Genomic DNA, 22,718 nt, shown 5'->3' on the forward strand with positions numbered 1-22,718 from the left:
CGCGCCGCGCGCGCCGTGACGTGGCGCTCCGCCATTGGCCGCCGCGCCGCGCCGCCGGCGGTTTGAACGTTGGCCGTTACGGCGCCGCCATTCCAACGGGCGGCGGCAGGTGGGTGCGGGCCGGCCGGCGCCGGGAGGCGGCCCTGGCACTAGCCGCGCGGCGTGCGGGGCTGGGGAGGGCTGGGGATCGCCCAGAAGAGCCCGGGCCCAGCGCTGAGGCGCGGGAGCGGCCGGCTGGGAGGCTCTGGGGCTGTAGCGGTGCTCCCGCGCCTCAGCGCTAGGCCTTGTGCGGCCCGGCGCTGAGGGCCCCCCGCCAGCACCGTCGGGCGCTGCTCCCGGGGAGCCTGATCCCTCTCTGCTCGTCTTCAGGGCAGCCCGCGCAACTGAAAATGGTGAGAGAAGATGACAAGGTGATCCCCGTGCGTGTGGCGCTGCGCTGCCGGCCCTTGGTGCCCAAGGAGACCAGCGAAGGGTGCCAGATGTGCCTTTCCTTCGTGCCCGGGGAACCGCAGGTGAGGGAGCTGGCCTGCTGCACTTGAAGGGTCAGCCTCGCTTATACCTATGTATATATGTACCTACGTGTATCTGTCTATCTCCGTATATATACTTATGTCTCTCTAAGTCGAACACAGCCTAAAGTTTCTACAGTGGTGTAGTCAGTGCTGTTCACTCTAATCTTTGTAGGTAATCGTAGGCAACGATAAATCATTCACATATGACTACGTGTTTGATCCCTCTGTTGAGCAAGAGGAAGTCTTCAACACAGCTGTTGCTCCTCTCATACGAGGCATCTTCAAAGGTTTGTAGTAACTGAATTCAAACTGTTTTAGAGCACTGGAGTTTTTTGTGGATTCTAGTATGTGAGAGAAAATGCTGTTCAGCTTTCTATTCTGAGTCCTTTCTTCTTTCGTCTTCCCAGAAATTAAGATTCTCTGCTTTCTAGACCCTGACCTCAGCCTGTGGTGAGGAGTGCCAGATCTTGCCTGTTTATAACCTGTAGACTTCCATAGAGCTATCGATATGACTTAGGCATGTTCACTGGGTCATTTTGGTTCTTGGAGATGTTTACTAAAGGCAAGAGAGTTTCAGTAAGAATAACATACTGATAAGCATCCTATACTGGAAAGCATTACTAATACTGGAATAGTTTGGATGATAAAGTATTTATGATTCTCTTTATTTAAAGCAAAAGAGCTGTCCTTAAAAAGCTAGAAAAATATTTTCATCAATGCTTTGGAGTGCTCTTCATTGGCATTTTTTCCTTGATGTTAACTGTGACCCATGCGTCAAAGTTGTGCAAACTGATAGTGAGTGGCAGCACTTTTTTGGAAAGATGCTTTTACTGGAATGCTCCTTAGTTTGTCAAAGTATTCTGCTGGTCTCTCCCTGACTTTGTGATCTGGGTATTTTTTATTTCTGTAGGGTATAATGCTACTGTCTTAGCCTATGGACAGACAGGATCTGGAAAAACGTACTCCATGGGAGGTACCTACACTGCTAATCAAGAGCATGAACCTAGTGTGGGGGTTATCCCTCGGGTAATCAAACTGTTGTTTAAAGAAAAGGAACAGAGGCAGGATTGGGAATTCATCCTCAAAGTCTCCTATTTAGAGGTAAAAATTGTTTTGATTTCCTCCTCTCCCCTCCCCCCCCCAAAAAAAATATTACAATGTTGTGAACTGTAGGTAAAGTGAGCCTTAATGAGGCTGTCTCCTTCAGGTAATAGGAATTTATGAAAACTTAAGGTTTTGTAAGGTCATGTCTTTGGAATATGAATTCTGAGTCTCATTTACCTCTCATTAAAGGTAAAACAGTACAGCGTAATGTAAAGTTAACCCTGATCTGAGCCTAATTGTACATTATTCTTTATGTAAGCTCTTCTCTTGCAAGACTGCTAATTCTGAGATGCTATTCTGATATTATCAGATCTACAATGAAGATATTCTGGACCTACTGTGCCCATCTAGAGAACGGTCTTCTCAAATCAGTATCCGAGAGGACCCTAAAGAAGGAATAAAGGTCTGTTGTCCTGTTAAAAATGGATACGTAATAAATACATAAGCAGTATAGCTAGGGACAAATGTTTCAATAGAACAGTTGCCTTACTTGGTAAGGACTGTTCTTATACTGCTCCCTATGTAAACACATATGTATAAAATCACCGCAATGGCTAGCTCAAAATTGACCTGTTGCTGAGCTTTTAAGTTTTCTCAGAAAGTACACCAGTAAGGTTAGATATTTATGACAAAGCTATTTGCAAGTCTTATGGCTCTTCTTGAAGACTGATCTAGATGAATGTGCACTTCAGGTCCTTTAATCAAATTTTGCTATTGCAATTGTGCTCTTCAGTTTGGCAGAAATGGTGTGTAACAAAAGGATTTTGACAGAAACTACTCAAATGACCAGCTTGTTCTTTTAATGGTTTCCTGTAGATGTGCATTTATACTCTAATGCAGAAAAACATCATGCTGCTGCTTGATAGACCTACTTGTATGGTAATTAAGCAGTTAGCAATAGCTTAATATTTCAGGGAGATAGGCCTTTTGGGGAAGGATGAAGCTTACCAAGAATAAAAACCAGTAGACTGTATTAGTCCCTGCTGCTCTGTCCCTTCTGTCCTTTATGTCCCTAGTACCTGCCACCCTTCTACACTTCTCACACAGTTTCCTTGCCCCCATCAATCAGTCTCCTTTTCCTCTACCTGGGGCTGTCACAATGTTCAGCCCCCAGATAGATGCTATGCTACCCCCTGGCCCAGCTGGCATCCAAGGGCTGCTGTGGGTTTCTCTATGGAGTACTGAGGAGCCCTGCTTACATCCCATTGCCCCCTGGCCCTCAGGCATAGAAGAGCTTGGTGTGTACCTGCAGGAGGGGGAGGAGAGAGAGAAAGGTGATGAAATTTACAAGATACTGATGTGATCATACCTATTTAAAACAAACTTTTGCTAGGGAATCCACACCAACTTTCTCCCTTAAAGAGAGACTCTGCTGTGAACGTATGTTTTGATAGATTTCACTTCATCAGCTGTAGTCTGAGACAAGAATTTTTGCGAAGCAGTAAGTTAGGAATGAATGGTAAAGAGGATAAATGATGCTTTCTTCCTGGATACAGATTATAGGATTAACAGAAAGAAACGTCACCTGTGCCCAGGATACTGTATCCTGCCTAGAGCAAGGAAACAATTCCAGAACAGTGGCCTCCACAGCAATGAACTCCCAGTCCTCTCGGTCACATGCTATCTTTACCATTTCCGTTGATCAGAAGAAGAAAAATGACAAGTAAGTGTGACAGCCCAGCTACTCCTAGCAGCAGTTAGGAGTCAGACTTAATGTAAACTTCATAGTCTGTTATTCACCTAGTCTGGGATGAACTCATCTGAGCTACAGTTGAGCCAGTTCCTTTATTTTGCTGTCTTTGCGAACTATACTTTCAGCCCAGTAGTTCAACTATACTAAAGCTAGACTACTCTGTTCCTAATTCCATGTTTACCTGAGAGTAAAATCTTCTATTTCTGCCATAGGAACAGCAGTTTTCACTCCAAGCTACACCTGGTTGATCTTGCTGGATCTGAGAGACAAAAAAAGACCAAGGCTGAGGGAGACCGACTCAAAGAAGGTCAGAAGGCAGAGGACACATATAACTTGTGTTTGTTACCACTTTTGAGTTTGTAAATAGAGTCCTTGTCAGGAGAAGCAAAGCAGTTCTTTAAGTATAATGCATTTTTTTTTTTTTTTTTTTTACTTTTTTTTTTTTTTTTACCTTTTTGTGTTTTACAAAGGACAAGAAATAACCAGTTTCTAGCTATTGAGGTAGCTCTACTCGTTGTCTTCTGTTTGTATGCAGGTATCAACATTAACAGAGGTCTTCTCTGCCTGGGGAACGTAATTAGTGCTCTTGGTGATGAAAACAAAAAGGGTGGTTTTGTCCCCTACAGAGACTCAAAGTTAACGAGACTGCTGCAAGGTAAGAACCAAATAATGATAAAGCCTAAATCTACAGATGCGTTTTAAATAACAAAGTATTAAAAAAAAAAAACTCTAAAAGCCATATAACTACATTCTGAAATGGGAAGCTGCTGCTGGCAATGATTGCTTTTACTGATTTCATTATTCTTCTCACTGTAGCTAGACCTTTTCTGTACTCTGATTTTTAGGTTACAGTTGTAGTGAGACAGGCAGTCTAAGTTCCACTCCTGCAGTTACCCTGTGATGGGAAGAGCCATGATAAACTTGGAGCAGCTTTTTTGCAAGGGAGAAGGAAGATGAGAATTTTAGTCTGGAAACAGAGACCTATTATTATATCCTGATTGTAGCTACTAACTGGAGGATATCGCAGCCAGAATGAAGCTCAGGCTGTCTGTGTCTTAACTGTGCACTTTGTATCTTAGTGTTTTGATTTCTTAGTCTGAATCTGTTTGTTATAATGCTTATTTTTCAATCATTGTAATGGTCTTTTAATATAATTTATGTAACTTAGTTTTAATATCTTAATATGAGCATAGCCATAATAATGCAATTTAATGCATTTTTGTTTCTTTATGATAGTTAAATAGATTGCTACCAAAAGCTAGGCTTTTCAGTGTTTTGGATATCTGAAAATATCAAATGTAAGGAACTTGAACTCATGTGGAGTTGGGTTTGGGGCCTTCTTTTCTAATCAAAAGTTCTAGGTATGCAATGTGTGTTAGTGTAAAAACAAAGGATAAAACACTATACATCTTAATGATCTGAATAGGTATATTCTTAGCCATTATTTCTTTAAATTGGAAAATAATAATAAGAATTTAGCAGTCTGGATATCCATAAAGGTCTTGCCTATACCTGTGTGAGAGAACGGAGAGTAAAGAACTGTTATCAGAAGTTGCATATGCTCAACACTGTGACGAGGTTTCTGATGTGAAATCACCAGTGCTTAGAGCTCAAACATAATGCTGGGACATGCAAAGAATGCTCTTTAGTACTTCCTAGAGCAGAGGAGAAAGTAGATGACAATGACAGAAAATTAGAGCCAGATTTCTTTTATCTGTTGTTTGGTGATGCATTCATATTATCTTAGGTATGATGATGCCTTACTAGGTCATTCTTGCTCTCTTAAAGCATCAGTTATATCCTGTTTTCAGATTCTCTGGGTGGTAACAGCCACACTCTTATGATCGCTTGTATAAGCCCAGCGGATTCTAACCTAGAAGAAACTTTAAATACACTACGTTATGCTGACAGGGCAAGAAAAATAAAAAATAAGCCAATCATCAACGTGGATCCTCAGGCAGCTGAGTTGCATCATCTAAAGCAGCAGGTACTGAGTCTTCATATGACAAAGAGTAGGTTTATTGCTGTGGTAGTAAGCTCGTTAAAGAGCAGGCAAAGATATAGGATGGTTATGTGCTGAACATTTGAAAACTACTCAGTATGTGTTTCTTTTCTCTTGAGATGGTGCTATAAGTGCTATAAAGGGAACTGAATGTTTTCTGTAGTTCTATAGCAACCATTGAGGCCATAGAAAAATTGAAGCGTTAGTGCGGTCTGCATTTCCCTTCCACTGACTCTTATTGCCTGCTCATTAGCCTACAGCCAAGGACAGACCTGTAGCGATGGTTGCCTTGTTGACTTTATGCAGCTCTGTCTAGCACAGAGTGGGAAGTACCTGTGCAGTTAGCTTCGGGGGGCCTTAAAGTGCGTAAACTGGAAAGAACTGGTTAAATTCAAAACTAGAAGTGCTGAAGGGCTTGTCTACCAATGGCAGTTAAACCAGGCTTATTGAACTCACTTGGCACTAAGCATATGATGTACTTATTCTTCCATGCTAACCCTCCATATGAGCACTCAATAATTTGGTTCTAAAATAGAGCAAATAAAAATTTTTGTTTGTTTTGTTTTTCCATATGAGACTTAACCAGAGTTTTGTGAATGTCTGTTAAGATACTGTAAATTCAAATCATGTATTCACATAGCTGAGGAATAAAAGCAGTCTTTATCTCATGTGAAAGGTAGCAACGAACCATCTCTCACAAAGTGTGAGACCTCCCCTCTGATTCAGTGGGGGCTTTGACACCCTGCATCCGACACTGTCAGCTGCGTAAGGGTAAATAAACAGATGCTGATCTGAGCAACCCTGAGGAGGAGGGATTTTTTTTTTTAAGAAGCAAACTTCTTTAGGTACCATAGAGGTGTATGATCCCTTCCCCAGAAAACAGTAACAGGACAATTGTGGAGCTGGTGACAGGTTAAGACTAAGGACCTTAATAGTAATTCCTTTAACCATCTAGTTACTGTATGAAAGAGATTTACAAGTAGTAACTAATTCTGTTTCTAGGTACAACAACTACAGGTGTTACTGTTGCAGGCCCATGGAGGGACCCTTCCAGTGTCTATCAAGTAAGCTTTGTAGATTCGTGCTCAATGTAACCAATAGGTGTCATACACTACCAAAAGCACTAGATCTTCTTTGCTGTAGGTGACAATGCTGTAGGGTGAGGGGTTTTGGTTATGCTTACTGAAATTCTGTGCATCTATGGTTTGTTTATTTTTGTAGCAAAAACCTTAAGACTGCAAAAATAAATTGTAGGAATTTGGAGAGGATAGATACCTGTTTCTAAGACCCATCCCTACATCTTCTCGTCTACCTGCATGCCCTAAATTCATCTCCATTGTCCTTAAAAGCACAAAATGCAGGGAAAAAATGGCACATGTGGGTGTTGTCTTAAGGATGTTTCAAAACCCCAATAAATGTAGTTTACAGATTTGCCATAGGTTATAGCATTATTGTTTAAATGTCTTTTTCAAATACCTACTTTTGGTACGATTGTTCAGCAGTTTTGATTTCATATTAGACCTCCTCTGAGTTATTTCTGTTCCACTGCTGTAAACTATATTCATTGTAAGTTATTTAGGAAACTTGGAGGTAATTTCGGTGCCACTGCAAAACTCTAGCAGTCATGTTCACAAGCAAGCTGGTCCTTGATATTTCAGCAGTATGGCACCTTCAGAGAATCTGCAGTCCTTGATGGAGAAGAACCAGTTGCTAATGGAAGAGAATGAAAAGCTGAGCAGAGGACTGAGTGAGGCTGCTGGTCAGACAGCACAGATGTTGGAAAGGATCATTCTGGTAAGGTTCAATTCAAGAGTTTAAGTTGCATGACTTTCCTTAGCTAACGACTAGTCAATAGTGGTTCTTGTACTAATGATATACTAGGAATCTTTCTTTAATGTTACTTTCACATTCATCTGAAATATCCAGATGTCAGGTAGTTGGAACCAAGTCTTTTGAAGACTTTCAGCACCTATAGATCTGGTGACTTCAGGGGCAAGAGTAGACCTAAGTCATTCAGCTTATCCTTTGCTTAAATGCTTTTAAGTGCCAGCACTTGCACTTGTGCTCGCTCACGCTATCTTTCTCTTTTTGATTCTTTGCAGTGTATATCCTAATTCTTATCTGTTTTCCTACTGATAAAGCTATTAAGTCTAAACAAACTGATGGAAGTGATCGTGGAAGATGTTTCAGTGCATAGTTTTACCACAAACTAAGAATGTATCTTTTGTTACAGATAAGTTATTTACTTCCTGTGTCTTCTGACTCCTTGTTTTCTATCTCACATTTCCTGCAATTCAGTATAATTCTGGCTTCTCTTAGACAGAACAAGAAAATGAGAAGATGAATGTCAAACTAGAGCAACTTCAGCAACATGCTGTGTAAGTCTGTTTCCACACCCTGTTCCAATGCTGAAAGGCATTTTCTCAGCATAGAGTTCTTGCTGGGATGAACAGTATACAGACAACTTGTGTTTGTTCACTCGAAACTCATTTGCATATAGGGTGGGGAAAGCTGTTGTTATATATTGACATGTGTGACGTAAACATGCCATGTCAGACCTGTGGACTCATTCCCATGTCTGTATTTCAGATGCAAGCTTGATCTGCAGAAGCTGGTAGAAACTGTGGAAGATCAGGAACTCAAAGAAAATGTAGAGGTGATTCGCAATCTGCAGCAAGTGTTGGTTCAGTTCCAGGTAAGAATGAGTCCGGGGAAAGAAGATAGCATGACAAATGAGTTCACTAATGAAACCTAGTGCTCTTCTGCCAATCTGCTGAGCAGTAGATTCCACTCAGCAGAAACCTTGCTTAAGGACCCCGGGAATTACAAATACTAAATGACTTTTGATGTCTACTTTAAATCCAACTGTCCTGCTGCTCTTTTAATGCTACAGAAAGCCCACTTGTGCTTGAGTGGCTGCACATGGAGAATAAATGAGTCTCCTTAAAAGAAGCCTACAGTGGGAGATTAGCATGGATCTACAATCCAGAAGCCAAGAGCTGAGTTATAAATTCTGTATTTTTAATGAGCAACTTGAATTGTAGGGATATGGAGTTGTGTAATAGAAGTTGCCAAATCTTTGTCTAATTGAGACCTTCTCTGTTCTCCCTTGCTAGACATTTCTCCCTGTCCCTAGACTCTTTACCCTCAGAAGAAAGTGGCTGGCAGTGCTGGAGTCTAGGGGGGTGGATTATAAAGGATGCTTTGCTCAGCCAGTGGGAGAAGTCTGCTCACTACTGAAGTAGAAAGATGGTGTCTTTCCAGAGAGAGCTTTCTGGACAGAGGAGAATAACTCGGGCTTTGTCATCATGCACCAACAGGCCACTATGGACTTCATCTTACTTCTCTAGCTTTCGCTTTAGCCTAAAGTTTTGTTTGTCCTATACAGAGCGAAAGTGCTGCCATGATGGAAGCTGCTGCAGAGATGGCAAACACTGAACAAGATGCCTCATCTGTAAGTGAGAGGAGTCCAACAGCATAGACCTTATCAAGGAGAATGATTTATCCCACACTACTCCTTTTGTTTGCATCCTTACACTAGTCTATTTACCAAGCATTTGAATTAGAAATGTGTCAATTCTGTGTGTGCTGCTTTTCTGCACTCTTTAATTTAAGATCAGTAGCCTATTTTCATCTCTGAAAATCTAACTGTGCTGTGTAAAAATGAATTTGAAGTGTTCTGCAGAAACTGTGATCGCATAGTTAGAGATCTTGAGACTGGCCTCCCTAATTCATGACTGTGTCTCCTTCAGCAAGCAGAAATGGGCCAGGATACCAAGAGATCCCCAGATGACTTCACCACTCAACATGCCCTCCGCCAAGCGCAGATGTCCAAAGAGCTGACTGAACTGAATAAAGCCCTGGCTCTGAAAGAGGCTCTTGCCAAAAAAATGACACAGAATGATAGTCAGCTGGAGCCAATTCAATCTCAATACCAGGTAAATCATTTCCAAAACGGCTCTTGTAAGGATCTATTCAATTTCTTTTTCCCAGTTAAAGCAGTCACTGCACTGCTGAAAGGGGGAAGCAGGGAGAAGACTCATCCTTTTGTGAGCATGTCTTTGGTTCTGCCTATTTAATGAAGCTGTCACTGCTGACTTGGGCACAGGGCAGATTGGTGGAGGAGGTGGCTAACTACAAGTGTCAGTGGAAAATGGGGTGGGAAGGAGAGGAGGAAACATTGCTGGCTGTCTACAAACAATTCTACTACTAGAAGTTCTTATTTTATGGAAAATAAGACAGTCTCTGTCTGTTCTATTAGAAATGGAACATATTTTTACTCAGAGATTTGCTTGGCCATACCAAGCTGAAATGAAGGTACTTCATTTTTAACTTCTGATCTGGCTTCCCCTACTCATCAGCTGTGCTGAGAGCTCCCATCTCTGAAATTGCTCAATCATAATTTTTAGTCTATATTATGGTGGTTCTATGGACTGACTACAATTTCAGCATATGGAGGACTAGCCTTTTTGATGCAGTTTCCAGTCAGGGTGTTTTGCAGCTTATTGGAAAGGAACAGGACTCCTTAAGGTCCCCTGTCTTAAAGCTTTGTCTCTGGGAGTAGAGTTTCAAAGTCTTTATTTGGAGGCTTACTACTTGTGTCCTTCTTTTCAGACTAATATCAAGGACCTAGAATTAGAAGTTAGCAGTTTGCAAAAAGAAAAGGAGGAGTTGATCCTCGCTCTGCATATGGCAAAGAAGGATGTCAACCAAGCCAAGTAAGCTTCAGCTATTTGGAATACTTCTTATTTTGATGCAGACAAGGTTAAGAACACTGCACCACTGATCCATGGCACGGTGACATTCTAGTGAATACTTATAAATACTGTTGATGTTTTTGGTAGTGAGTATGTTCTAAGGCTTTGAAAGAGTTTGTATTTAAAGAATAATTGGTGTTGAAAGCTTTCATCCTGAACTGACATAAAGATTTGGACTAGTCATACAATTCAAGGGAGCAGCGATACGTATTTTTCCCTGATTAAGCAAAATACATATGTACATACCCTAGGGCTAGGCTATCCTGTCTACTGTCACTGTTCTGAGGAACTGAAAAGGAGGCCCTTTACAGTTCACTTGTGAGATAAAAATAACTAAGCAACTTGAGTATGATGAAAATGTAGATTTACTGCAGGCTTTGAGCTTGGACAACTCTCTGGCTTCTGCCCTGGCTTCTTCCAGTAACAGTGATCTCTCTGACTGTTGACTCTCTGTAGAAAGTATTGTTTTTTGTAACAGGACTAGGGATGAGCATGAGGTTATTCTGTGCTTAACTCCATCTTAGTGCTGAATGACATCAAAATAACTGGGCTTATGTCTGAATCATTTTTAGTGTGCGGAAGGCCATTCCCCTGATGGTTGTGGATAAGTAGTCATTGAATTGTGAGGTACTGTAGGCTTCCTAGGATCCAGCTTCCCTTTGACATACCAGGGCAGTTGAATTGTTAAGTGTGTTAAGATTAGTGGGAAAGATGATAATGCAGAACTGTTTAATTTTTCGTAAGGAGCCTCTACAGTTGGAGAGTACTTGTTTGAGAATGACAGTAATTAGGGATCTATATTTAAAGTGTAATTTCTTTACAGATTGAGTGAACGGCGTCGGAAAAGACTTCAAGAGTTGGAAGGGCAAATTAACGAGCTGAAGAAGAAGCTGAATGAGCAATCAAAGCTCTTAAAGTTAAAAGAATCCACAGAACGTACAGTCTCTAAGCTGAACCAGGAGATTAGGGTAAATAATCTTGACATGCAGATTTCAGACTTGTTCTAGTGTAGACAGAGCAGCTTCCAGATGGAAGATGCTGATGTTTCCTGTTTTGTTAGATTGAGAACACCAGGAGTTTTTTTTGCAAGATTTCTCTATGACTCCTACACGAATGCCATCGTTGATGATGAAATAGGCAGGCAACTGCTGAGATTTGGATAGAAAAAAGATGTCTAAAGTATCAGGCTATTTTGACAATTTGTTTCCTCAGTTCAGTCACTTGGCTTCACTTTGATTTCCACATATGTATTGTGCATGTGTTTGTCTTTCCTTTGTGGCTTTAAAGATGAATTCCTGAGTTTAGCCCTCCTGAGAGCCTCCTGAGGCGTGTACGCTGAGCGGGCAGTGTACTGTAGTATTTCTTGCGCTTTCCACACAAACCAGGACAGTCTGGGTTGAAACTATTCTGAATGTAAGCGTTGCACAATTTTCCTAGCTGTTTTTATTTTTCAGGAAATGAAAAACCAAAGGGTACAGCTGATGCGCCAGATGAAAGATGATGCTGAGAAATTTAGGCAGTGGAAACAACAGAAGGACAAGGAAGTGATCCAGCTGAAGGAACGGGTGAGCAAACAATAAGCCCCCAAACTGTACCTCCCTCTGAAGAGTGAAACAATTCATTAGAGTTTGCTGCAATATTTTGTTTAGCTTAACAAGCATCTGAAAAAACATCTGGGGAATGCTTTGAAGATGACAAAATATTAGTTCATATGGTCACCACCTTTCACCAGTTGTCATGAATGGACTCACTTATATCTAGAGATCTTAAACCTATCAACACAGTCATTATGGTTCAGACATGAAGCAGAAGACAAAAGTATTAAATATCTTTAAGTATTTTAAGTTGAAGTTGTAGGTTTTAGACATAGAGTGGGAGGTATTTCATGGTGAAATACAGATTCAGTAATCTATAGATTACTGAATCTGTAAGTTAGCAGTGAGAATTATTAATGAAATTTGATGCTTGCAGCATTCAGGTATAATGGGCAGCAGACATCTTGGTTTTTTTTGTTTTTTGTTTTTTTTTTTTTTGTCTTACCCTAAGAATTTTTGTAACAAGTTAGTTCCTGAATGCTTTGGAAGTCGTAAGTCTAAGACAGTGTCCCAATCTCTTACAACCTTCAGGTTCCTAAACTTTCTTGGTAGAAAGCATGGAGCCCTTTCTAGTCGCTTTTAGCCTAATGGCTATTTGTTCGTAAAGGCACTATATGGCTTAACGTTGTAAGGTTCAGTGAAAGCATCATCAAGAACCACTAAAACTTGCCATTCTACTGTGCAACCATTTTGTTCCATGAAGTATGAAATTGCTATAAAATGTGCAGTTGGCCATAGTTATTAAAATGATGTAACTTTTCTATCTAACATATTTCCTTGCAGGATCGTAAGAGGCAATATGAGCTACTTAAGCTAGAACGAGACTTCCAGAAGCAGGCTAATGTACTTCGGCGCAAAACAGAAGAGGTAAGGAGTCAGTACGTGATAGAAACTCCTGACCAATTCCTAAAGCTCTGCAAAATGTGGTTAGGGTTGTAGTAGAGCATGCAGAAGTTTCTTAAAAGTAGTTTGGAGGTGTGGAAATAGTTGTTTTCCTTTTTGCAGAAAACATTGTACTTCTGTCTGGTAAATGTTGAGGGATTCTAATTAAATGTGCTCCTTAAAGGACAAATTACTCTTTGAGCATCAGGCTGCTGTCTATTATGGATATCCAAGCTAGAAAATGGAAAATCAGCTCGGATAGATTGCAGTTCAAATTTATTTCAGGATGGCTGCAAAGAAGACATACATCGGACACCACGATTTTAGATGTTTTCTTCTGCCAATAGGCCATTCTAATTTCTAAGCAGATTCTTTATAAACTGAGACTTTCAGCAAAGCAAATAAAGCAAAGGACCATATATTCCCTGATTAATTTTAAAGTTGTTGTGGTTTTGTCAATCTGTAACTCTTTTCTCACTGACTGTCAGTGGCTTGCATTGTAAATGCTCTGTGATTTTTTTAGATGTTGCAGAACCTCTAGGTGAGGTGACTACTGTTCAGCTTTTGTGTAAAATGTTTTGCAGGCAGCAGCTGCTAACAAGCGCCTAAAGGATGCTCTGCAGAAACAACGGGAGGCTGCGGACAAACGGAAGGAGAGTCAAAATCGGGGGATGGAAGGAGTTGCTGCACGAGTAAAGGTGGGTAACAATGCATTGTGCATCCCTGCAAACAATAGGGAAATTTGATGGAGTTACTTAATATGAAGGAAGGCAGAGTTATTTTTCAGTACAGCTTTGAAAGCATTTCAGAGAAGGAGTCAGTCCTGAGTTAAGTCTAGAGTGAACCAGTATACTGATTTTTTTTTTTTTTTTTTTTTTTTTTTTTTTTTTCCCAGAACTGGCTTGCAAATGAAGTAGAGGTCCTTGTTAGTACTGAAGAAGCTCGACGACACCTTGCTGACCTTCTGGAGGACAGAAAGATTTTGGCACAGGAGCTCCTTCAGCTTAAAGAGAAGAAAGAAGCTGGGGATAACCCACCTCCAAAGCTCCGGGTAAGAGAGGGAAATGTCATGTCTCCTGTCCCAAACCACTGACTGTTCAGCAAGTGCTGTAACTTAGTCTTGTTTGCTGCTATTTAACTCTTTCTTCCAGAAAGGGAACCATCTCCATCTCCCTTCTCTGGGAGAAAGAATCAATGTTCCCACTGTCTTCTGTCAAGTTAGGGAATCACAGAATCGGTAAGGTTGGAAGGGACCTCTGGAGATCATCTAGTCCAACCCCCCTCCTGCTCAAGCAGGGTCACCTAGAGCATGTTAGACAGGCGGGCCTTGAAGATCTCCAGAGAAGGAGACTCCACAACCTCTCTGGTCCAGTGCTCTGTCACTCTCACAGGGAAGAAATACCCCTCACGTTCAGGCAGAACTTTCTCTGGTTCAGTTTTTGCCCGTTGCCTCTTTTTGTGTCACATGGGACAATTGAAAAGAGCTTAGCCTCGTTCCCTTGACACCCTCCCTTCAGGTACTTGTACACATTGATAAGATCCCCCCTCAGTCTTCTCTTCTCCAGGCTGAACAGGCCCAGCTCTCGCAGCCGTTCCTCTTAGGGCAGATGCTCCAGCCCTCTGATCATCTTTGTAGCCCTATGCTGGACTCTCTCCAGTAGCAATATGTCTCTCTCAACATAGGTGCTGGTGTGACATGTTAGTGCAATGAATCTGACAGATGTGAGCAGGTCACAGCCTGTATCAAAGACTTTATGCTGTTGCAAAGGGATTCAAGCTATTAAAAGATACTTGGAAGCTTTTATAATAATGCTGCTCGTTTCTTGAAATGTCTATAAATGAAAGCCCTGTCTTGCATGCCGTTTATTTCATAACATTTCTTCACCTATTGTTCACTTCTGTCCATTGCTGCAATTCTTTAGAGACGTACCTACTCCATCGCAGATTTGCAGGCATCAGAGATGGACCTTTCCATATCAAAGCAGATAGAGAGTCTGGAAACTGAGATGGAGCTAAGGTAAACCAGTACTACAAAGGTGATGTGCACAGCCTGCACCTTACCTCTATTTTTCTTCTCAACTCTGTAGCTGTTTTGTGAAACAGACGAGAAATGCAAGTAGTTCCTAGCATTAACATAAATTATGAAGTAAGACCGTGTGGCTTTCCTGGCTTGAAAATTTGCAAAATATGGGGAGCTGAGGGTACTACTCAGGCAAAAATAAGGTTGCTGTGGTCTTAGTTTTTTGCGAGTATCCTCAACTGAGGTGAACATTGCACTTTTGCTTTAATCAGAGGTGTAGAAGGGAGGAGGGAGTCTCTGGTGTAGAACTGCAGGTTACAGTGGCCATACTAAGTAGTAAAACTTTAACTTGACCTATTTTGTCTAATGTTCGGGTAACAGTAGTTCTATCTCAGACGCTAGCTCTGGTTCTCTTCTGTACTTTCATCTCAAATACATATATTCTCCAAAGGAGTGCTCAAATAGCAGATCTACAGCAGAAACTCTTGGATGCAGACAATGGTGATCGTGTGAAACAGCGTTGGGACAACATTGCAACAATTCTAGAGGCTAAATGTGCTTTGAAGTATCTCCTTGGAGAGGTAAATTCAAAATTTTCCAATTTGCATTGCTAAAACCTCAGTCTTCTGGGCCAAGAATGAAAGAAAGCAACTAATAGGCAGACTGTTAGCAGGGATGAATTCAAGTGAAGCACTGTTGTACTGGATTAGGTTAACTTAATTCCTTAAACGTTCTTCTGTTTAAAATGTTCTCCTGTACTCCAGATCTTCTTGGGGACTGAAAATCAAAAAGAATAGGGAAACATAATAGACCCTGGTCTGGAGGTATCAGCTAAAGCTCTGTTTGTAGGAGCCTTGCATGGGAACAGTAAAAGGAAAGAGACAAGTTTCAGAAGTGGAAGAGAACAGAAAAAGTACCTAAAAAATACTTCCCAGAATAATTGGCAATCTGCAGAAAAGCAAGGGGAGTTGCCTGTGGTCAGACTAGAGAACACTGGAATCAATGTTGGGATGAAAGAAGTGGGAACAAGACTGGGAGTAGAAGAGAGTAGAAATTAGTCTAATACAGAATTAAGGCCAGAACAGCTTAATGACAATCACATGGCAGTCCCAGATGCTTAGAAACTAAAGGAAAAGAATGAAGGAAGAAATATGGGAGAGCAGGAGAGCATTCATTGTTTTGTTTTGTTTTTTCCTAATCCTCTCATCTCAAGTGCTGCAGGAAAGCAGATTAATTTAGGAACTGTTAGCAAAATTTCTATTATCTCCATTTTGTGCTTCTGCAGTGGCTGTCAGCTCTGAATCTCTTGTCTGCTCCTTTTGTTGCTGATGGCTAGTCCCCTTCATAAGGTGGTTATAAGCTAACCAAAACTGTTCTACTCTGACTGAAGCATTTCTGTCTTAAATATATCACAAAATGTGGAGCTCATTGACCCAAGCAACCTGCTTGCTGTTGTCTTTCAGCTAGTCTCCTCAAAAGTGCAGGAAAGCAAGCTGGAGAGCAATCTTCAGCAGAGTAAAGCTAGCTTTTCAGACATACAAAAGATGCTGATTGAAGAGCGAAACCATGTAACAGAGTTGGAGGCTGAGTTCCAAAATCAGCTTTTGGTGCAGGAGCAACAACACCAGGAAAAGGTAAAACATGAGTGACAAATCTTGGGAGGTCCTGTGCAAATGTCTTGGAACTGATTCCCATATCTGCTCAGGGAAAAAGGCAATAGTGGCATGGCAGAACTGATCTGTTGCTGTCTGCCTGTTCAGGTTTTATTGGCCTCTTGCAGGACCACAGTAAAAGCCCCCAAATTTTCCTATTCACCTTCTGGCCCTTGCAAGTTTTATTTATTTATTTATTCATTCAATAACTTTTCTACATTGCTTTAAGTGAGGTTGTAGCACTTGAGTATAAGTTGATTTTTTTTTTAAGTGGATTGGAACAGAATCATGCTGAAAATGGCAGAAAGCAACTCTTTTTGAGAAAACTGCCAAGGCCTTTTATGCCAAATCTGCCAGATATCTCTTTAAGAATTCACATTTGTGTCTCTGGTCTATTATCTTGCTTGTAGGTTCTGTACCTGCTCAGTCAATTTCAGCAAAAAGAAGCAGCAGAGAAGAAACTGGAAGATTCACTAAATGAGCAGGAGAAACAACTACAAGAACGACTCAAATTCCAGGTAGAGTTTCTGGATATGTTTTCTTGGGGGCCTCCTCAGTGGGGCTATCTGCACATGGAATTATTTGAAATAGTAGCTTTAGAGTGAGGAATGCCCAAAGGGGGTTGTTGCTGAGGGCATTTCTGTCTGTAACTATGATTGCTTGATTACGCTGGGTTTGAGAGCCATCTGCAATACAGATTCAGCTAAGCCTGTGGTTATTTGGCTTTTTTTTTCTCTTGTGCATCTTCTTCAGTAGATGAAATAAACTTGAATTCAGCAACGAGGCCTACTGTTCTCTGACAAGCTTGTGCAATCTTCTTCCATGTTCAGAACACCTTTAGTTAGGACAGTCAACACCTTGTTACTAATGCTTTACTGAGCACAGTCTTATTGTCCTGTCAGCAGTGGAAGAACTCTAGTTTGAGGATAAAATCGCCTCCAGGATGATATAAGCATGTTACAAGCTGCCCCTTGCCTTGTAGCTAAGAGAATTAAGTGGTGTAGCAAGCTGCTGAGGAAGGACACAGTGGTGGTATTGAAGTCACTTTGATCCCAAGTGCCCCTAATTTGGAGAGAAGCCTTAAAAACAGAAGGGGTTTTAGATCTTAAATGGTCACTTAGACTAGATTCTTTCACAGTTGTATTGACAGCATTATTCATAAAAGTAAGTAGTGGCACTAATGATTTTCCTGATCTAGAAACCAAAGCCAACATCTTGTTGGAAAATAGAGAAACCCTGTTGACATTGGAAGAAAGAGCCAAGTAGAAAAATCTGTTCCAAAAAGCTGTTTGTGCTACCCCCATGTAAGCCTCTAGACTTCCTTGTGTTTTGCAAAGGAGGAAGAGCTGGAGAAAATGAGGGAGATCTGTGAGAAGAACCAAGAACTTCTCCAGGAAAATGACTCTCTTAAACAGGTAGAAATCTGTACAGACCTAATTTGTATAATAGCAGTGGGGTAAGTATACACTGCCAAGCTAATTTTTGTCCCTCTTAACAGAAACTGCTGCTTCTCCAAGTTGCCAGTGGACAGAAGCTCCGACGCATTCAGCAAGTGCCATCTGAGTCCCCAGATTCTCCTTTTGATTATGTTCCACCCAAAGTAAAGAGCAACTGCCTACTACTTGTCATGTTTCTATTGTGCCTGGGTTCTTTTTGAATGTTAATGGTGGCTTCTAGAATAGTCTTGATTTCCTTCTGCCAGGTTGCTGCTTACAAGGCATCTCATTCTGCTTACTGAAGTAGGCTTGCTCTCTACTTCAGGCAGTCCTTATGCTTTGATTTTTAAAATATTTCTGGAATTTTGGCACTAGTTTTTCTGTTTTTAAAAAATCCTGTGCCCTCTAATTATGTCTGACTTGTATCCTCTTTAGTAAGCCAGGTGTTTTCTCTGTAGTATTTCCTGTCCCTGAATCATGGAACAAGGCATCTGTCATGGAATGTTTAATCACTGCCCTGCAAAATATCTAAATCTTAGTGCTGGGAGGAATAAATGATCCAAAATCATTTTGCCAAGACTGTGACACAATTCTATTAATTTGCTAAGGATTTGTCAACTATGTTTTTAAGAATTTCAGCAGTTTAGACCATGTATGTGATTGAATTGCCTTCTCCCTTACCCTCTATCTCTTGGCTGTCTGAGGGGAATGGGGCTATGCAGATGGGACACCAGAAACACTACCTTAGTAAAATACAGATCTATTGTCATTTCTTCTGAGGCCTCCGCTCTTACTAATTTCTGTGTGTAGCCAAAGGCTCGCCGGCAAACAACCGTAAAACCCCGTGCACCGACTCCAGAAATGGATGTGGAAGAGCTGTTCTCTGACTCAGGGGAGTCTGGAGGGGAACTGGAGGATGCAGAGTGGATTCCAGTAAAAGCAGTCAAAGGAGCAAAGAAAAGCATGATGGGGGTAAGATCCAGTTACCTAATTATCTACCTTTGACTTGTTACTACCCACAAGGAACCCCTTGTCCCCATCCCAGAGGATCTAGTGTGTCCACAGAGGAAAAAGTGAGATTGTGGTATCTCCACTAATCTTCTGAGCAGTCTTAAGCTGATATTATTCCTGGCGTTGGTCACTTACAATCTTTTGGCAGACAAAAAAGGGTTTCCTACAGCCTCAGCAACACTTTTCTAAATGATTTTTTCATCAGACAGGTTCTACCATGAGCAAAATACATTCTACTGTACTGCCTTTAGTACTTTAGTACTGCCTAGATGTTTTAGATGACAGCAAAATAGTGAGATTAACAGCTGCTTTATCACAGAATCATAGAATTGGTAAGGTTGGAAGGGACCCCTGGAGATCACCTAGTCCAACCCTCAAGCGAGTGGCCCATACTGGGATCAAACCCGTGACCTTGGCATCATTAGCACCACGCTCTAGCCAACTGAGCTAATCCTAACTATTTCTACATAGAGCCTCTTTTAAGGGAAAGATGGGAAGGACTGCCATGGATCTCTATGTACTGGTCCCACTATGTTGTACTGCAGTTTCTGGTCCCACTGTATGGGACCATGACAGAAGACAAAGTTTTCATCTTCTGTTCACATCAGTCTGCTGAACTTGAAGCTACAGCTGGCTGCTGAATTGATTCCTGCCAAGATAGAAGAGGTGATATGCAAGGTTCCTCTTTAAGTGCTGAATAAAAGTCAGTGTGAACCCATGGGCCTCTTTGGGCCTGAATTGCAATGAGGTAGACCTCCATCATGAGACACGTTCTTCCCCTTTACTAAAGGGTAAATTGCTACATGTTTTGCTATTGTAGGCACTTACCAGGGAACAACCTATGCATTTTAATATTTAACTTTAGTTTCTTTCACTGATGCTTGTCAAACTAGTGAATTCTGAATTACAGTACCCAAGGTTTATGGTGGTGGTATGTGCTTTGGTGGCTGTGATTTGTTGAGCTTGTGTGGTGGGTTGTGTTTTTTTTTTTTTAATCTGGCTTTAGTTGCACTGCAGGAAGTAGACTCTGTGTTTAACAGTATGCTTTTCTGAGTCCTTCTGTGGAACTGGGTAGGACCCCAGTGCAAGTTGCTTTTCAATGTAGAACTGCAGCTTGTAGAAGCTGGACGATGCAAAGGAGTTTGCTGTTCTAATGCACCATGAAATATCTAAATCGGATCACTTCTGTCTCCAAGTATGGTGATACTGACATGCCTTCTTGTGTGTAGATGTTACCTTGTTCAACTGATACTGAAACTGGCATCCTTTAGGGTAACCTAAAGTCAGGGAATATAAAATCCAAGGTGCTTGCTTTGGGATTACTTGATCTAGAAATGGCTCAGGAGGTGGCAAGAGGACTTTTGTTTCTTCTCCTGGAACTGAGAGACTGACAATGAAATAGAAGGTTCATGATAGCTTGTGGATAGTCCTATCCTTCAGCTTGCTTCAGGTGTTTATAGCTGTGGAAATCTAGATGCAGCTTATAAAATACCAAAGCTCTTTCTGCACTAAACTCTCTTATCTAGTGTTCCTGCAAAGGCCGATGTGGAAACAGACAGTGTGGCTGCAGGAGGCAGAAAGTGGGCTGCGCTGAAGGCTGTAGCTGTGACTCAACAAAATGCAGAAATAGAGACACTGGCTTTCCGGTGAGTACTGCTGTATTTGTGGATGCAAAAGTGTTTGCACTAGGCACTCAGACCCTGTGGTTTGTTTAAGTAAAGCTTGGTGAATGCATGTGTATGCATGCTAGTAGCATAATTGCTTAATTTGTCAAGCTAAATTGTGCATACCTCTCTGAAACCTTTGTAAATATCATGGTAATTCAGTGGTTTATCCATAATAGCTAAACTCATTTTTAAGTGTTAAAAGGATGGAAGGGAGTAAGTTAGGGTCAGGGATTGTAGCATCTGGATGGTTCATGAGCAACTGATGATCATTAGAAGTTTTGCTAGAAAGATCTGCCTTGCCCTTGGACCTTGGACATCTGAAGCACAGACCTCCCGTTCTGTGTTGCTGTCTTTAATTATTCACTATTCTATGAAACCAATTGCTTGATAGCAGATAGAGGCATCTGGCATCACTTTGCACTGGTATTGCTTTGAAATTGGAGAGAAGATCACCTAGCTAAAGAAATATTAGGGGTCTCTATTAGTAGGAAAGGGATGGCTGGATATTGTAAAAGTGCTTTAGAATTGTGCTGCCCCTCAGGATGCCCCATTGTGTGAGGACCAAACAAGGGACTCTGAAGGATCCTTCAAACTGGAAGACCCCACGGAAGTGACTGCAGGAGAGACCTTCTTTCAACCAGTGTGTATCACTCCAACTACCAAGGTACTGTTCAAAGCTGAGGAAAAGGTGATTCTGAATGTGTGTATATCTCATCTAGGGTTAGCAGTGGACACCAAATCCAAAGAAATAAATTGCTGCTAGAAGCTTCTAAAAACACCACAGCTTCTCAGGCCAGCTGATAAATTTTAAGTTCAGAGTGTGCTGAACTCTTAAGGCTTTGTATGAAAACTACACCACACAAATCTTTCTCTGCAATTTGTGAAAGGAATTAAAGTTGTGGTGCTGATCTCACCCATACTAACTCTCACACCAACTGCTTTCCTGCTGCACTTTCCCACAATGAAAGAGAGTGATTTGGGGAACTAGGACAGATTTGTATCTGTCTATTTCTAAACTTACTGTTCTAATCTGCTCTGACCTGGCAGCTGAAGTTTTGCCTCAGCTAAATTAATTCATTTAATTTTTTTTCAGTATTTCTAAATACTGATTCTTAGTGCTGTCTCCTCCAGCTCAGCCTGTGGATTGGTCTTTAGATTTTGACCTGAATAAAGAAATTCAGCAACTCTTTTGAAATTGGCCACAATTTCACATATTTATGTGCTGTCTCCAAGCTTTAATGAAAGCTGGTTGGCTCACTTCAGAGCAGTGACCGACTTGCTTCAAAACTATCTTCCTTGCTTTCTTGATAGATCCTGAAAGACATTACGGACCAGGATGTATTTATCAAGAAGCCCAGCACTGCTGCTTCCATGATCGTGAGAGACGAGGAGTCCCAAGAGAACCAGATACCATTTGTTAAGAGAAAGAAGAGAATGCTGAGCAGCAATACCAGTTTCTTCTCAGGCTGTACCCCTATCAAAGAGGAAATTGACTGAGGAACCCGTAAGATGCCCTACAAATGGGTTGTGCTGCACTTCTTTAATGCCACAAATGCTGGTGACTTTTTTTTAAAGCATTGATCTCTTGCAGCAGAATAAGCCTGACGACTGTTTAGCCTGACAGCTGTTGGCATCAGCAAGAGAATCAAACACTAGTTTTTTTCTAGGTTGTGTCCAATTCTTTGTAAATATTTGTATGTGTGGGACTTTGGCGGTTGTCTTGTACCAGAACGATGGTGAGAAAAACTCTTTCCTCCTTGGAATTTTTGTAGTGAGCAGAATCCATTTATCCAGCTTGCTCATTCCAGTTGCCTTCCTCATCCTGATCTGTGAACATGCTGGGTGTACGACTTAATCCATGATCTTGAAAGAACTTTGAATTTGCACTGGAGATCTGGACACTGTTTCTTCCTATACAGAATGAAGAACTGTTCCAAACCACCACATGAGATCTAATGGTGCTTGATCTTAATGAGACACTGTCTTTAGTCTTAAGTTAGCTAGCAGCTATGAAATGATCAGTGTTTCTGTGCCTTTTGGTCACTGGTCCTTGTTCAGTGAATTTGAAAACTAGCTAGCCATATGTGAATGTTGTAGTAATTTTAACTTCTTTTTGTAGCTTTAATAAAGGAACAACTAAAAAACCTTGAGGTGGATGTTGGGGGTTTTTTTGTTGTTGGGTTTGTGTGTGCTTGTTTTTTACACTGTGCAGCTTGTTGCATCCATTCTGGGATCTTTGCAGTTAGTTCTGAGGTCAATTTTAATAATGATGCTATTACAGTGGTTGCACTGCTAACTGGCTACCTCTGAGGACTCTAAATCTAGTTGTGCTATATCTTACTCAAAAAGGGTAATACTGATGCATGTCCTGACTTTGAGCTACAGGA

At 41.2% G+C, this 22,718-nt stretch overlaps 1 protein-coding gene across 1 annotated transcript; it reads left to right on the forward strand.

The window, feature by feature from the left end:
• Positions 1–49: 49 nt before the first annotated feature.
• KIF4A (kinesin family member 4A) lies at positions 50–22,480 on the forward strand. The gene is made up of 31 exons (XM_085325963.1): positions 50–109; positions 370–512; positions 685–799; positions 1,423–1,613; positions 1,927–2,019; positions 3,113–3,279; positions 3,522–3,616; positions 3,845–3,964; positions 5,121–5,296; positions 6,314–6,375; positions 6,970–7,105; positions 7,631–7,689; positions 7,901–8,006; positions 8,700–8,765; positions 9,064–9,249; positions 9,926–10,029; positions 10,892–11,036; positions 11,523–11,633; positions 12,447–12,530; positions 13,130–13,243; positions 13,441–13,596; positions 14,468–14,562; positions 15,017–15,146; positions 16,029–16,199; positions 16,628–16,735; positions 17,555–17,632; positions 17,716–17,817; positions 18,464–18,625; positions 20,191–20,310; positions 20,873–20,995; positions 21,643–22,480. The coding sequence occupies exons 2-31, from the start codon at positions 390–392 to the stop codon at positions 21,826–21,828; spliced, it is 3,684 nt and encodes a 1,227-aa protein (XP_085182089.1). The 5' UTR covers positions 50–109; positions 370–389; the 3' UTR covers positions 21,829–22,480.
• Positions 22,481–22,718: the final 238 nt, after the last annotated feature.

Source organism: Rhea americana, unplaced genomic scaffold (genome assembly GCF_003343005.1).
Source record: "Rhea americana isolate MKP2758 unplaced genomic scaffold, rheAme1 scaffold_125, whole genome shotgun sequence".
NCBI lineage: Eukaryota > Metazoa > Chordata > Aves > Rheiformes > Rheidae > Rhea > Rhea americana.

Excerpts from the sequence above, each read along its gene's own strand:
- KIF4A (XM_085325963.1), top strand. The coding sequence starts at position 390 with ATGGTGAGAGAAGATGACAAGGTGATCCCCGTGCGTGTGGCGCTGCGC. Across the intron at positions 8,007-8,699 it reads AAGTGTTGGTTCAGTTCCAG|AGCGAAAGTGCTGCCATGAT; the intron begins GTAAGAATGAGT and ends TGTCCTATACAG. Across the intron at positions 8,766-9,063 it reads CTGAACAAGATGCCTCATCT|CAAGCAGAAATGGGCCAGGA; the intron begins GTAAGTGAGAGG and ends TGTCTCCTTCAG.